The sequence below is a fragment of the Neodiprion pinetum genome, chromosome 5 (genome assembly GCF_021155775.2).
Source record: "Neodiprion pinetum isolate iyNeoPine1 chromosome 5, iyNeoPine1.2, whole genome shotgun sequence".
In the NCBI taxonomy this organism is placed as follows: domain Eukaryota; kingdom Metazoa; phylum Arthropoda; class Insecta; order Hymenoptera; family Diprionidae; genus Neodiprion; species Neodiprion pinetum.
This window is the reverse complement of record NC_060236.1, coordinates 35,861,651-35,875,228: the sequence shown is the minus strand read 5'-3', so window position 1 is coordinate 35,875,228 and position 13,578 is coordinate 35,861,651. Positions and strand designations below refer to the sequence as shown.

Genomic DNA, 13,578 nt, shown 5'->3' with positions numbered 1-13,578 from the left:
TTTTTTTTTTGGTCCCCCTACTGTACATAAATCGTTATTATAGGTATGCTGAGAAACGTGCCCTTTTTCTAATCCACCAAAATACTCGTAGTTCAAGTCAAGTCTGCGGCGTTTTATTGCGTTTTCTTTCAAGAATTCACGTATTAATAATGTCATTTTTGGTGTAATCAGGTTCGTTTAGTGATGCGAGCGTAAGGGGGCCACGCTCTCCATTTGACTGCCGAGGCCGACGCAACAAAAAAAGAAGGATCGTGCAGTTCGAGGCCAAAATCAAATCCTAGAACTTTTTCTTAATCTATTGATTATGTTCGATGTTCCACTTACAGAGTCTTTTGTTTTCCAAAATAGTAAGTTATCGATGAAAATTGTAGAATTTTCAACTACACAAGTAAGTATCTACAGGCCCGTAGAGTGGGGAATTACTCATTTTCAAATGACAAAACAAATAAAAATGCAAGTAGATAACTGATTTGGTTTCAATTACAATAAAACTGGAATTCATCAGAAACTGTAATATCAATAGTTCTTACACAGTTTCTTGTATAAAACATCTATAAGAAAATTGATCTATAGGCACGTATATATCGTATTACTACCGATGTTCGAAAACATCGTGACTTTTCGTGGATGCGGCACAGCGGATTCCCCTAGATCATACCAACGTAGGCACGCCACGTGCATGTGGTCCGTACCTCTAGTACACACGGACGCGGCGTGCCTTGGTTGGTGGTATCTAGGGAATCCACTGTACCGCATCCACGAAAAGTCACGGTATAATATGATACTTGTGTAACGCTGCAGATACTTACATTGAAATAATTTCATCCATCTTTCATTAATGTCAAATAAAGTACTGATGTTCTGCATTTGACGCCTCTTTGTTTCGAATGAATAGAGATTTCTCGAAAAAATTCTATCCTGGCTAGACCATAAATGACAAAAAAGCTGGACTCTAGGTCGTGGATTTATTTAAAAAAAAATTATCTCTACAAAAATCAACGTGACAAGTACGTACGTAAGAATACTACTGGGGGTAATTGAATTTTACTGGTAGCATATTCGACAGTTATAGGAGGTTCGATAGATTTTTTTACGTTATATCCGCCAAAACCCAATACATTTTAAACGTATCTGCACAAGGATATAGTACAGTGAAAACAGGCGTGGTAGCCAATCTTATCGAATAATGCGCATGTGACGACCGTGAATTGTTGTAGTCTGACAAAAAAACCGACGAGAAGGTGAAGGATAATAATATTATTATACGGATAATAATCGAGAACAATCGGTGGCAACATACCTTTAATCCTTTGGCACGATTGATGGCACGTAGAGGCCTCAGTACTCGGAGTACCCGAAATATTTTCAACACCGCCATAGCGGAGGGCCTGCAAGAAAAAAATGAAAAGAAAACAATGCACACAGTGTAACATAATCATGAATCTAAATATAAAAAAGCAAAGGATTGTTTCGGACAGAAGTTAAAAATTTGACATTACAGAGTGGAGAGGCCACAGCATAGAATGACACTTCTTCAGAGATTTCGGAGGGGTGGCGGAGGTTCTGAGGGCTTAGTGTTTGTTTCGTGTTAAATGTATAATACGTTTCATCGGCTTTCACAAGGATATTTTGGAATTAACCGTAGTTGTAGTTCGGGTTATATCGTCATAAAAAATTTGAATAACCCAGGAATCAGAAATTAAATAGTCAGGGTTAAATGTCGCAGACAAATTCGTGGATCATTAAACGAAAATGAGTAACTTGTATATAAGGTGGTACTCAAGACCTTTGGGGTATTTCCACCCCTTACGTATGCCTATGTTACATACTATGAATTTATGGTGAACAAGAAAGTCGAGTGCGCATGTGTCGACACATGCACAGATTTTACACGAGTGAACGGAAGTTAGCGCGCACTACGAACTGCTGCCAACCTACTTGACGAAATGGGTTTCTGACCTCTTGTATGACGCTCGTCATGTCATTAACAAGCTACGAGCATCCCAATCCATCTTTATGAACCGCAGGTTAGCAGTAGTTCGTGACAAACGCTGGACTGTTTGAACTTGCGTAAAAGCTGTGCACGTGTTGACGCATGCGCACCCCACCTTCCATGTTCACCATAAATCTACGGTACATCTGGTTTCGCTACACTTGTGATGCCCATACATCTTCACCTACAGGTATATAGACGAAATGGAGACGCAGACGACAAGCAGGTCCAGGAGATTGAACGCAGATCGACAGAATGCTCCCTCGTGAATCACGAATCCGTAAGAAATCATTTTTAGGCAGATTTCAACCGCAAACACAGTTGTGAAGAAATTATCGAAACTCTTCAGGACCTGCAAAAAATATTATCGTATTGCAGGTACATACAACGGATATTTCATTACTAATTAGCGCTCTGCAGTAGGTAATGAGAGCCTTCTGCTACATTACTCAAACCATACATGGAGGGAGGATTCATTCTTGAGGTTTAACGATACAAACAACGCCTAACTGGCAAGTAGGCAACGGAAGTTACATCTGGGGTAGGTACTTATTTTAGACATAGCAAGTACTATCTGGGGTACTTATTTTACACGCAGTCAGTGCCCCAGATAATTGTATACCAGTAATAGGCCGGACACCATGACTTATAGGTGGCTAAAAAGTTCGTTTATGAACTATTTGTTAGTGTTCCGTAAATATGGGTTTGAAAGAGCATATTTCTGGACACTTTATATAATTAAATTCGAATTTTTGGAATGAAGTTTCCGTTTATCAGTGATTACGTAAATTTAACGCTAAAAATGGCGTTTTTGAGCTTCTCGCGCGCCCCCTAAAAATTTTCAAAAAATCGAATCGTTGCACGGAGACCTTTATCTCAGCGATATATTTGATTTTTGAGGGTAGTCAACAATTTTTAGATCTTTCGATTCACCCTAAGATATATTAATTTTAACACGGAAGTCCATCAACATCCACTGGTTTCAATTCTAAAGCAGTCATTATGTCATATTATTCAAAAACACTAATAGTGGTTGTTGTTATATATTACGTTATTGCGGTCCGATTCTGCAGACAGCGGATCCTCAGCGGCGAGCATTGCTGATGATATCAAAATGCAGGCCAGTATTATATTCCCGAAATAAGTGTGGTTGCACAGCCAGTGGCAAAACACCCGGAATCTGAAACAAGACGAGGACAGTAGCTTTAAAGTATAGGAACTGAATGAGATTAACCCTTACTCGGCACCCTGGGGTCAAATCGATCCGACGCCAAGTTTAATAGTCTATAGAATTCAAGTGTATTCATAAATTCGTACATTTTTAAAAATATATTCATAGTAGAATTTGGGCGGAAAAAGCTATTCAACCAGTAAATCTCATATCTAAAGGGTACTTCGGAATTTTTTCAAGTCATTCGGTTGAATATTTTCTTTACCGTAGGCTCATCAGATTGCTCCGAGTGTATCACGTACGATTCACCCGTCAAATCTGCCGAATAAGAGTTAAATATCCAATGATCAACGATATACGTATAATGTATATGGTCCGTTCCAGAAATCATCTGTCAACAATCAGATGCCAAAAAACTTGATTTTCCTGCAGTACTGATATAATATTGTGCACCTAGATGTGAAAATCACCCAATTTTCAGGTCTTCCCGTCATCGGGAAAAATATGAACAAACGTATTTTTTGTGAAATAAGTGATGCATGGTGGTGATTACACTCATGAAATCGCCTTCCGCTCTTATTGCACACAGTTTTTTTTCCCAGTCCCTTTGAAAATTCGTCTTTTGTGCATGTGAAATCGATCCCAAAGGTTTCTGTTTTCGAGCGCACTTTGCAAGCGGACGAACGTACAACTTTGCACCCGATATAGCGGTAAATCTGTCCGTTATTAACGGGTATGATTAAGAGTTATAACATTTTTCTCGGTGCTATCTTACATATGTTATACAGCATTACCCGGGCTGAGTATTTGATCGAGTGCACCCCTTAATCTGGTCATTCCGTGCAAAGGCCTTATAAAGCGTTATAGTATGCACAGGTATACAGAGTCATATAATTGTTCTTGAACCCCAGCGATATGCTAATGTAGAAATGCGTAGAAATTCATGATAGCTTAGATCGTAGGCGTGTGCCAGAATCGACTTCGAACCAGTGTCGCATGTCGACCGGCTAAGGAATTCAACGGTTGACGTGTAGCTCTGGCTAAAACCACGTGTCAGCACGTGGCCGCACTAGCCAATCCTGGAACGCGTTAATTACGATCTGAACTCCTGCGAATTTTTATCCATTCTCATATTGGCATATCGCTGGTGTTCAGTAACGAATAAATTACATTTTTTTTTGTATGAACTTGGAACGTGCAGTCGTGTGAGAACGAGAAGTTCGAGGGCTGGCTCATGACCAATTTAAATTCGCTTATTTATCAATTTTTTTCTTGTACGTAAATCTTTTCGTTTCTGAAATATTCGCTGATGAAAATAACAACCGACCACCCTGCATAGCCCATGTAGAGAAGACCTTCCTAAGGGGCATTTTGCATGGAATGCCCCGGTACAGGTCGCTTGATTGAGGTAACTTAACGCTTCACAGTACAGCTGAAGGATGCGGGCCTCTTCCTTATGAGCCGGGTGGTCACTTTATAAAATACTTGAGGGATACTGTCAATTTTCTTCTGTCTTACCTGTTTGTTTGTGAGAATATAAAGAAGGCAGAGCCAGCTGGAATCGGCTGTTTTTTAGTCGCCATGTTGAACTCGGACATTCGACGAGGTCGTGCTGTAACACCCTCTCCTGCGCCACCTTCTTGAAACACACGTAAACGCACTAGTCATAAATGTACTATGCCTAGTGATGATGAATTATACTCTAATGCATGGGGCGTGAAAAACACTCATGAAGGTTACAATTGGAATTACCTGATAATTATTTATCATGGTTTCTCGAAGGTAAATGGGGACAAGTCAATTTTGGAAACCTAAATCTCTATACCTGATACGTTTGAAGTGTCATCTACTACCATTTATTACCGAGCGCAGCAATCGACATAGGTGGTCCTGATTCGGTTAGAATCCACCTCTGTAAGTGTAGCCAGTAAAGCCTTTCAATTAAGAAACGAATGAATGATTATTGTTGAGTAGAGTTAGTCCTACAACTATGTTACGTTTAATCCGAATCCGGGTACTTGATAAAATGGTAGCATCTACCGCACTCGTGTTCAGCAACGATCAAATGAACCTGTATTTTTGTATAGCTCTGTTCCGTCATACTTGACCTTGTCGCGCATGTGAAACGGAAAAATAGCAGTAGAGAATAAGTATATTGCGCTACAAGTGCGTAAAGTGGGCGATTTCAGATTGAAGGCGGCTCAAGCTGAAGGCGTCCAACCAGGCGCGGGTTTCCAGCAGTATTTGAATCATAAGTGAGCATAAACACAGAAATAATGATTTATGGATTGTGCCACTTTCGTGATTTTTTGAGTACTTCGTCATTTTAGGTAAGGAAAAGCTATTTTGACTATGACTAGCTAATAGAGGGTTTGAAGACGAATTCAAAATCATGAAACAATTATTCAATTTTTCAAAATTTTGACCGAATTGAAAGTGGCTCCATTTACAAATCAACCCATACCGTTATTATCTTTCCACCTCGAGACTCTCCAGGTTTTGTATCAAACTTTTTAATATATCTCTTCTAGTTTTCGAGATATTTTCCTGGAACGATTAAAACAGATCACCCTGGATATTACTTGGAAGGTATGGTCATCTCGAAACATTGTCTAACATTGTAAAACGTGCATATCGCGGCCTGTGGCACGAGTTGTTGTCGCAACTGGTATGTCGCCTTAGATATTTTATATTATCCAGTCACGAAACATGTACGTTATATAAGATATATTAGAGATGTATTGTTCTCACCTCCTATATCTTCGTCTTCGGACTCCATTTGTAATCGCATATTAGTACGGCTGTTGGAATCTTCTCCCTTCTCTGAACTATGCAGAACGACACAGTAATTAATTTTAAACTTGACAAATGATCAGAACCAGGTATATATATACCGTGAGATTACGTGGATACACACCGTAACGACCCCTAATTATAGAAAATTCATGGTACACTGAATTGTAATCACTAGCGCGCGGCTGACGTCGCCCTAGAAAATCTCGGAGCTGTTCAGAGTGGACTTGTACCCCCAGTTGCATATAATTAACGGTCCTTAGGGCGCGCATCCTAGTAATGTTACGGTAAATATGTATGCATGTACATAGTTGCTTCGTCGTATAAAAAATTAGGACTATCATGAAATGTGAATTCGATATCTTAACAGCTTTTCGTGTACTTCATTTACCAAAGTGTTTTACAAAGACTTTTTCAGTAAGTCCTAACATTGGTAGTTTGTATTTTAAATGTAGCAAATACTTGGTACCACACATTTTCGTTGATGCGCATCGGGGACCCCTAATTATAGGCAATTCAGGGTACAAGTCCACTCTAAAGAGCTGTAAGTTTCACATCAGCTGCGTACTAACAAATGAACAGAGAGTTGCTCAGAGTGGATCTCATGGTGCGCATCGACGAAAACGCACGGTGTGTCTTAAATGCGCCAGAACGGCTTGACACCATGAAGCCCCGCGACGGTCACACGCGTTTTTTTTTTTTTTGCCCTCTCAAGAACGAATGGATCATTTTGAATTTTTCCAAATCCGCAAGACTCAGAATAAAGTGTTCTATTATGAAAAACATGTGAAAATCATATCAATATCCTATCATATTCATTGACGGGCAATGAAATATTATTCGTAAACCGAGTAGTGGCTCGGGTCACAAGAAGCCTGGATTGGTTGAAGGTACCACCGATATACAATCTAGCTGACAAGCGTGAGGTGAAACGAAGAAAGTGGATAAACTGGTTTTCCTAACTTCAATCGTGAGACTGTGCCTATTTTTTTTTATTTTTTTTATTTTTTTTTTTATTAAGTTTATTTATTGGTCGTGGTACAAATTCACCTAACGACCATAAGGCAAAGAATCAAAAATAAAAGAAATAAAAATACCTACAATGGGTGCAAGTAATACAAAGTATAAGGGTAATAGTAGCTAAGTAGTATAAGGGTAGCTAAATAGTAGTATAAGAGTAGCAGTAATTAGATAATCAAACGGTCATAGCGGCGATCTCAGCTTGCTCCTGCTGCAACAGATGATTATAGCAGTGCTTTTTAAACTCTGATAGATTTGAGGCTGTTGTAACCGATGGTGGCAAAGAGTTCCAGAAGGCAGTCAGATAGAAAGCTGCTGTAAATCTGTGAATGACAACACTCGGACCGGCCGTTCTTTTGGCGACTTCCTAAAGTAGACAACACCATTTGCTATCCACACATATTTGCGCTCAATTCGAGGCAAGAACTTTATTACACGGTCCCTGAACTATGGTGCAACTGAGTTGGTTGACGACGATTTATATAAACTTTTGAGTCAGGAAACACCTTATTAATCTGTTTAGCTGTAAGGTCTGACTTATCCTTTTTAGCATGAATTATCCTACTACAAATATCTGCAGTTTTTAACGCAGTGCGAGACTTTTTCCCAACTCTGCGGGCATTAACTATATCGTCCCTGTCCAAACAAACGCAAAGAGTTTTCTTCATAAGAGTGCCAATCACCAAGTTTGTATCTTCATCATTACTTTCAGGCAGAGCACTGATAACAAGCTGATTAGCAATTTGCTCACATGCAGCGGGTGACAAGACTGCTTCATCGGCCGCAGACAACGAGACTTTTGCCGTCGCTGCCCTGGTTTCAACAGCACTGAGCCGACGATCAAGGTCATTTGCTAAACTCGTAATTGCATCAACTCTGATACCAACATCACCTAGGCTAGATTTCAGCGAACCAACCTCTTCACGGAGCAGAGTTACATAGTCAGCAATTTTGTCAAACTTGGTTTCACAAATCTGTAAGCCATCTAATTTTTTGTTTATAGAATCGATCAAACTAATGACAGAGACATCCGTGAGTTGACAGACAGGACGCTGAGTGCGCGATAGAATAGTTCCATCGCGAGTACTCTCTACATTCAACCTGGTACATAGGCAATCCACATGGTAGCTGTGTTTACATGCTGCCGCTGTAGCGTGCCCCTCAGCAACATGCGCAATAGGTTCGAAGCAGGGAACACAGCATGAAATTGAGTCGTGCAGGGATATGAAACGGTTGCGCATGAGATGTTATTGTTCAAAGTTCGTAAGAAGCGACCACAAATCTAGTGATCACACTTATTTCAGCACGCACAACCCAGACTCTTCGCACTACACAAATTGAATTAAGAAACAGGGAAACGTGCACACTTTGTATTACTCACGCCTATATCATATGTAGTCTACGGTCTGTGTGAATTTTCGGTATACCATATCATTCTACAAGATGAAACTGACCTGCTCTTATTTTATATTGCAGTCACCGCACAAATTATAAGAACCTCAATATTTAAAAATCAAGGAATTACAAATATATGGCCAGCAATATAAATCCGTTACATGTCACCGATAGTTCGATGAATGTTTTGTGGCCATCACGCTAAATTTGGAGGTAATGTGCTCGTAGATCACTATCACGTCCAGGAAGTTGCGCATAATATATTTGACACTCTTATTCGAATATACGCAACATGGATATTCAGCGAGGCGGACCTTCGACCTATTCCACGGGACTCCATGTCACCGCTGTTAGCGTGAGGGAGTTGCCCTCACACCCAATTTTTACGGTATTAAACCACTTTATAAGGAGACAATGATTTCTCGTCTTAAAAACCTAGAGAAAGTTATAGACTATCAGAAATAAATTCATACAAGAATTTAAAGCGCGTTAATGGCTTAAATGGTGGTCACGAACTACAATTCTACGACCAATGATACTTTGATAGGCAAAGTATTCTCGGTACCCGTAAAGTCAGCAACGCAACTGTGTAGTACATCTCCAACATATTCAACTATACCACGCCAGCTAACGGGACAGAATCAACAACTCACGTTTCTGTATCCAATGCGACTTCGTAGTCTTCAATCGTCTCATTCGGATCTTGTTCAGCTTCTTCGTCCTCGTCTTCTTCCTCTTCTTCCTCCTGCTCCTCCTCCATCTCTTCATCATCTTCATCCTCGATACCGCTGCCATTCTCCCCATCTTCAGCTTCATCTTCGCTACCGTGATCTCGTATCAGTGAGCCGCTACGAGATTTATTTTTCTCAGCCTGAAATTGATTATACACGAATAATGATGTGGCCCTCTGAAGTAAGGAAGATCGGAATTGTGCGGACTCGGATTTACATATCCGGGTGGCACTTCTGTCACAAAATGACAAATTTACCTCTTCTTCCTGTTCTTTCTCGATTGCGGTCAATGACTCAGCATCGGCCAAATTGTCGACGGCTATAGCCAAGAAAACATTCAGTAAGATATCTGTTTTATCAAGTTAAGGAGACGGCGAGATCCTTCATCACTATGCATGTTTCGCACGCGCCAGAAGCGTGTACATACATAGGTGATATAGCCCTAAACTGATGGTAGAACAAGTAGTATTGGTATCGAGTGTACAAGATTGCCAAAATAAACCTCTAGTCGTTTGAGGACGGTCTCTCACAGACATACGGTAAGACGTCCGTACCAGTAAAGGATACAGTTTCCACAGATGAAGAGGATGATGAAGTATACACATGCCAGCGCACCGAATCCAGATACCCCACCATACGCCTTGATACCTTCGTACATCACTTGGTTCCAGTCTTCCCCGGTCAATATCTTCAAGTAAAGCCAAGTGACGCATGAAATCATAATGAAGCAGTCGAGTGGTATCGAAATCATGGTATCATTCACAGTGTATCACTTTTCTATTCACCTCCCACTTTATAAAATGAGAGGTACTAACAATTGTAAGCAATTTTTGTGGGCACCTGACGCAATGCTACGCTATTCTGAAACGTTAGGTACTAACTTTAGTTAGGCTCGCAACGCAACGCGTAGCTGACTTTTTACTGTAGGGAGAGTATTGGGCAGGCTTTGCGATTCCAGAATTCCGAGAAAAAGTGATGACACGAAATTGAAATTACTCAAAATTCTTCGAGCATTTCAATAAAATGTTCACTAACATATATCAGTTTTTGTGCTACATGTTATAGAATGAGCTCAGATACGTCTTGGATAAGGAAATCGGATGAGATTTCCTATGTCACTGTCCGGTTCAAAACAGACTTAATGCGCCTTCCCTATACACGGATATACTGAAATACCTTTGGCTATCGTCAATACAATTGATTACATAGGTGCCATGGTACTTTGAGTACACCCACCAATATGGGTGCAGGTTAAATCTGTCTCGCTTGCTTTAACCCGGCTGCACAATTACACACCACAGTGTCTGTAGTTCGAATTCACGCTCAATCAGCGGTCAGTATCGTTATATTAGTGCAGACGTACCAATTTTGGCCACCTCGGTGCCGTAGCTATCGATCATACTATTTCTAGGTATGACCATTACGTGGAAAAAAAAATCACTGGCCACAAATGGCACGAAAGTGTTTGGTCAGCTTGGAACAATGTTAAATTTGATTTTCAAACAATTAAATACTCAGAAGCTATACTGATATTTGCTGCAAAGGATATTCTTCTGATTGGATCAATAAGTGAATAGATTTTTTGTACCAAAAACAATTGAAGCGCCTTATGTGACTGGCCAAAGATGGCGTATTGGTGAAAAATGACGCCTCCATTCTATACTTGAGCGGCGCGGCACCGATGCGTTGATGGGCTCGTCTACTTCAAATAGCACAGGCCTATCTCCGTGGCCTTGACACTCCCATACATAACTCCTATACCGTCAGCATATGTGGAGATACATCTCTTATTGGGCTCGTACTTAGTCCAAGGTACGACACAATGGCGGGGCAGCGATCGTGTAAATGTACACCTTCCAAGATGAATTCCAACTGTTTCAAGGCCACCCTTGTGATCTATCATGCCGATTAGATAGATGGGAGGAGATGATACCAGTAACCTTGATTTGGTCAGAATCCATCTTTTGAAGATGTGCGAGTAACAAAGATATAGAGAGTGTTACTGACACGAGACAAAAACCTCTATCCTTGTTTCGCACACATTCTACCATGTTACACAATCACAACGTCTCGTGGCGACACAGCGCCGGCCTTAGGGGCGAGCAAAGCGGATAGTAGCCTGGGGCGCCACAGATTTAGGGGCGCTTAAATGATGTTCCTATTTTCTGTTTTTTGTTGAGACAAGGTTGTTCCCATGCGAGCTCAAAAATTTTTGTGGCGTGAACATCAAATGCACTCGATTCGAGTGAGAGCAGTCGAAGCGAGTTGGGTTAGGCGCACGGTCACAATGGGCACCGTACACGGCTTTTAGCATTAGCAATTTTATCCGTAAAAAGTGACACAGCATCTACAATGAACATTTCGGAAGTAATAAAAGACTTCGCCAATACCAAAGTAAGGCGTGTCAATTTTGAAATGTCGGATGAATGCTGAATCATTAACTGAATTCATTTCGATAATTTCGCAATTCCAGGGGGGAGGGCGACTATCCGTTAGCTTGCCTGGGGCACGTAAAACTCTAAGGCCGACTCTGTGGCGACATCCTAAATAAATTGGATCGTATTCAATAAATGTACACCTCAGCACAGGAAAGTGCATAGACTTATAGAGATAAGCCGCGCGATTCGTGCATCGAGCTGAAGCCGTGCCAAGGCTGGCAAAAACAACAGTTGCGAGTGGTCCCTCTCATTCTAATCGGTGACTTGACGGGGGTAACACGTGTATTCATGCAAGTATACCTGCCCGCCTGCCTTATCGCTTTCCCTACCTAGCGGTTGCTTTCCATTCTTTTCATCGTGTGACAGAGTAAGGACTCCGGCATGACTAGCTCTGTTCTTCGGTCTCAGCTGCAGCTGCCGCGTAAGATCACGCAGTCTATCTCTATAAGTGTATCGGAAAGTGTCAAGACCTGTATATAAGACGATGCTTGTCTTTTGGGCTTGTGCAGCAGCATGGCTGTTTTTATATATCCCCCCCCATCATCGTAGCGCCATAATCCGACAGAGTAATGTATATTGTTACCTGGAAGACAGTGAGCAGACTCTGCCAAAAACTATCAAAGTTGCTTCTTGGCTTCTCTTGAGAGCCGGGTGAGTTGAATTTGCCACCAAATACCTGAAAGAAGAAAAGTTCGTGATAGTTTTCGATTGTAAATCATTGCGCAGTGTGTATACGTTATCATACTGCAAGCCGGAGTAGATCTTCGAGGGCGTCCCCACTTATGTATGGTACATGGTATGGCCCCCAATGATATTCTCAATTGTCATATTTGGCGAAGGTTTCCAGGACTATAAATAATATTGAAGTTGTATTGTGACACAAACCTGCATTCCTAGCAAAGCGAAGATCACGATGAATAGAAAAAGAAGGAGCAATAAAGAGGCGATGGACTGGATCGAGTTCAGCAGCGAAGCAACCAAGTTTGACAATGAACGCCAGTACCTAAAATATACAAATATGGTAATCACTTTGAGTATATTCGGATCAGGGTCATCTTTCTTCTGCAGCTTGTACAGAATAATTGTCTACACAGCTAACTCATTGACTGTTCCTTGAAAAGTAATCAAGTTCTCGCTGTACATCATAAGATGTAATAAGACGACTAAGTGTGACTTTCGGTGTTGATATTGCGGTGGGGACAAGTCATTATAGACTTTTGCGTTGTATTATATTTACTGCATCATTTAAGAGATTGAAAGGAAAAGGGGAACTCACAGTGATAGATTATGATTCGCAGAAGGTGCCCCACAGTCACAGGCTTTGAGGATTAGTTTAGATCACCCAAGGTGATATGAGAACATTATTGCTCTCAGTGAAAAATAGTACATTGTGTTTCAAGTGCAGCAAGTCGGTGGTTATTCGTTTTTGGGCGGATAGAAGATGAAATCGATCAGTTAATCGTGGCCTCTACTACACACGCTGTACGGTGCCGTGGGGTGAGACGGGATCGGATGTGGAAAAGCCCGTGTGGTGGGAAAAGTGCTAAAGCACACCCAACGGTTAAAGGGCAAACAGTTAATCCCAGTTCAGTGGAGATGGTTAGGTAGAATGGTCGTACACCGTAAAGCCACCAACATGAATTATTGGAAATATTGTATAATCTGTTAGTGTCTGTGAGAACAATATTATCGCAGCTTTATGTGTGTCTTCTTAACTTACTTGGTTACTTTGAATACTCTGAGTAGTCGAACGCAGCGAAGGACCGATACTCCGAGGGGCTGCATTACTTCCGTGTTCGTTAGTATCATCTCGCCGATGGAGCCAATCACGACGAAACAATCAAACCGATTGAACAGCGAAACAAAGTAACCCTATCGAGTTGCACATACAATTGATCAAATATTATTCTGATGATACTTGGCATCAACGGAATTGAATATAATATACAATAGGAAAAGGAAATTATTGCAAATTAATGAAGAGAAGTAAGAATTATTTCAGATATCAAATAAATTATGCGATTGCGGGCGAGCTAG

The 13,578-nt window shown here is 40.9% G+C and overlaps 1 protein-coding gene across 14 annotated transcripts in view; it reads right to left on the bottom strand.

Moving 5' to 3' along the window:
* Ca-alpha1D (Ca[2+]-channel protein alpha[[1]] subunit D) overlaps positions 1-13,578 on the bottom strand; it is a 72,438-nt gene that overhangs the window by 35,091 nt on the left and 23,769 nt on the right. For 12 of the 14 annotated variants that reach the window (XR_006883496.2, XM_046628281.2, XM_046628280.2 and 9 more), the window contains exons 13-23: positions 13,262-13,413; positions 12,427-12,544; positions 12,125-12,217; positions 9,671-9,791; positions 9,361-9,452; positions 9,026-9,243; positions 5,916-5,992; positions 4,683-4,824; positions 3,044-3,173; positions 2,182-2,345; positions 1,301-1,388 (exon numbers count right to left, since the gene is read on the bottom strand). Coding sequence is in view for 13 of the 14 variants with exons in the window: in XM_046628281.2 (XP_046484237.1) it covers positions 1,301-1,388; positions 2,182-2,345; positions 3,044-3,173; positions 4,683-4,824; positions 5,916-5,992; positions 9,026-9,243; positions 9,361-9,452; positions 9,671-9,791; positions 12,125-12,217; positions 12,427-12,544; positions 13,262-13,413 (1,395 nt within the window). In the remaining variant the exon portion in view is untranslated. The remainder of the gene's footprint in view (positions 1-1,300; positions 1,389-2,181; positions 2,346-3,043; positions 3,174-4,682; positions 4,825-5,915; positions 5,993-9,025; positions 9,244-9,360; positions 9,453-9,670; positions 9,792-12,124; positions 12,218-12,426; positions 12,545-13,261; positions 13,414-13,578) is intronic. The other 2 variants (XM_046628284.2, XM_046628285.2) reach the window with 2 other exon arrangements.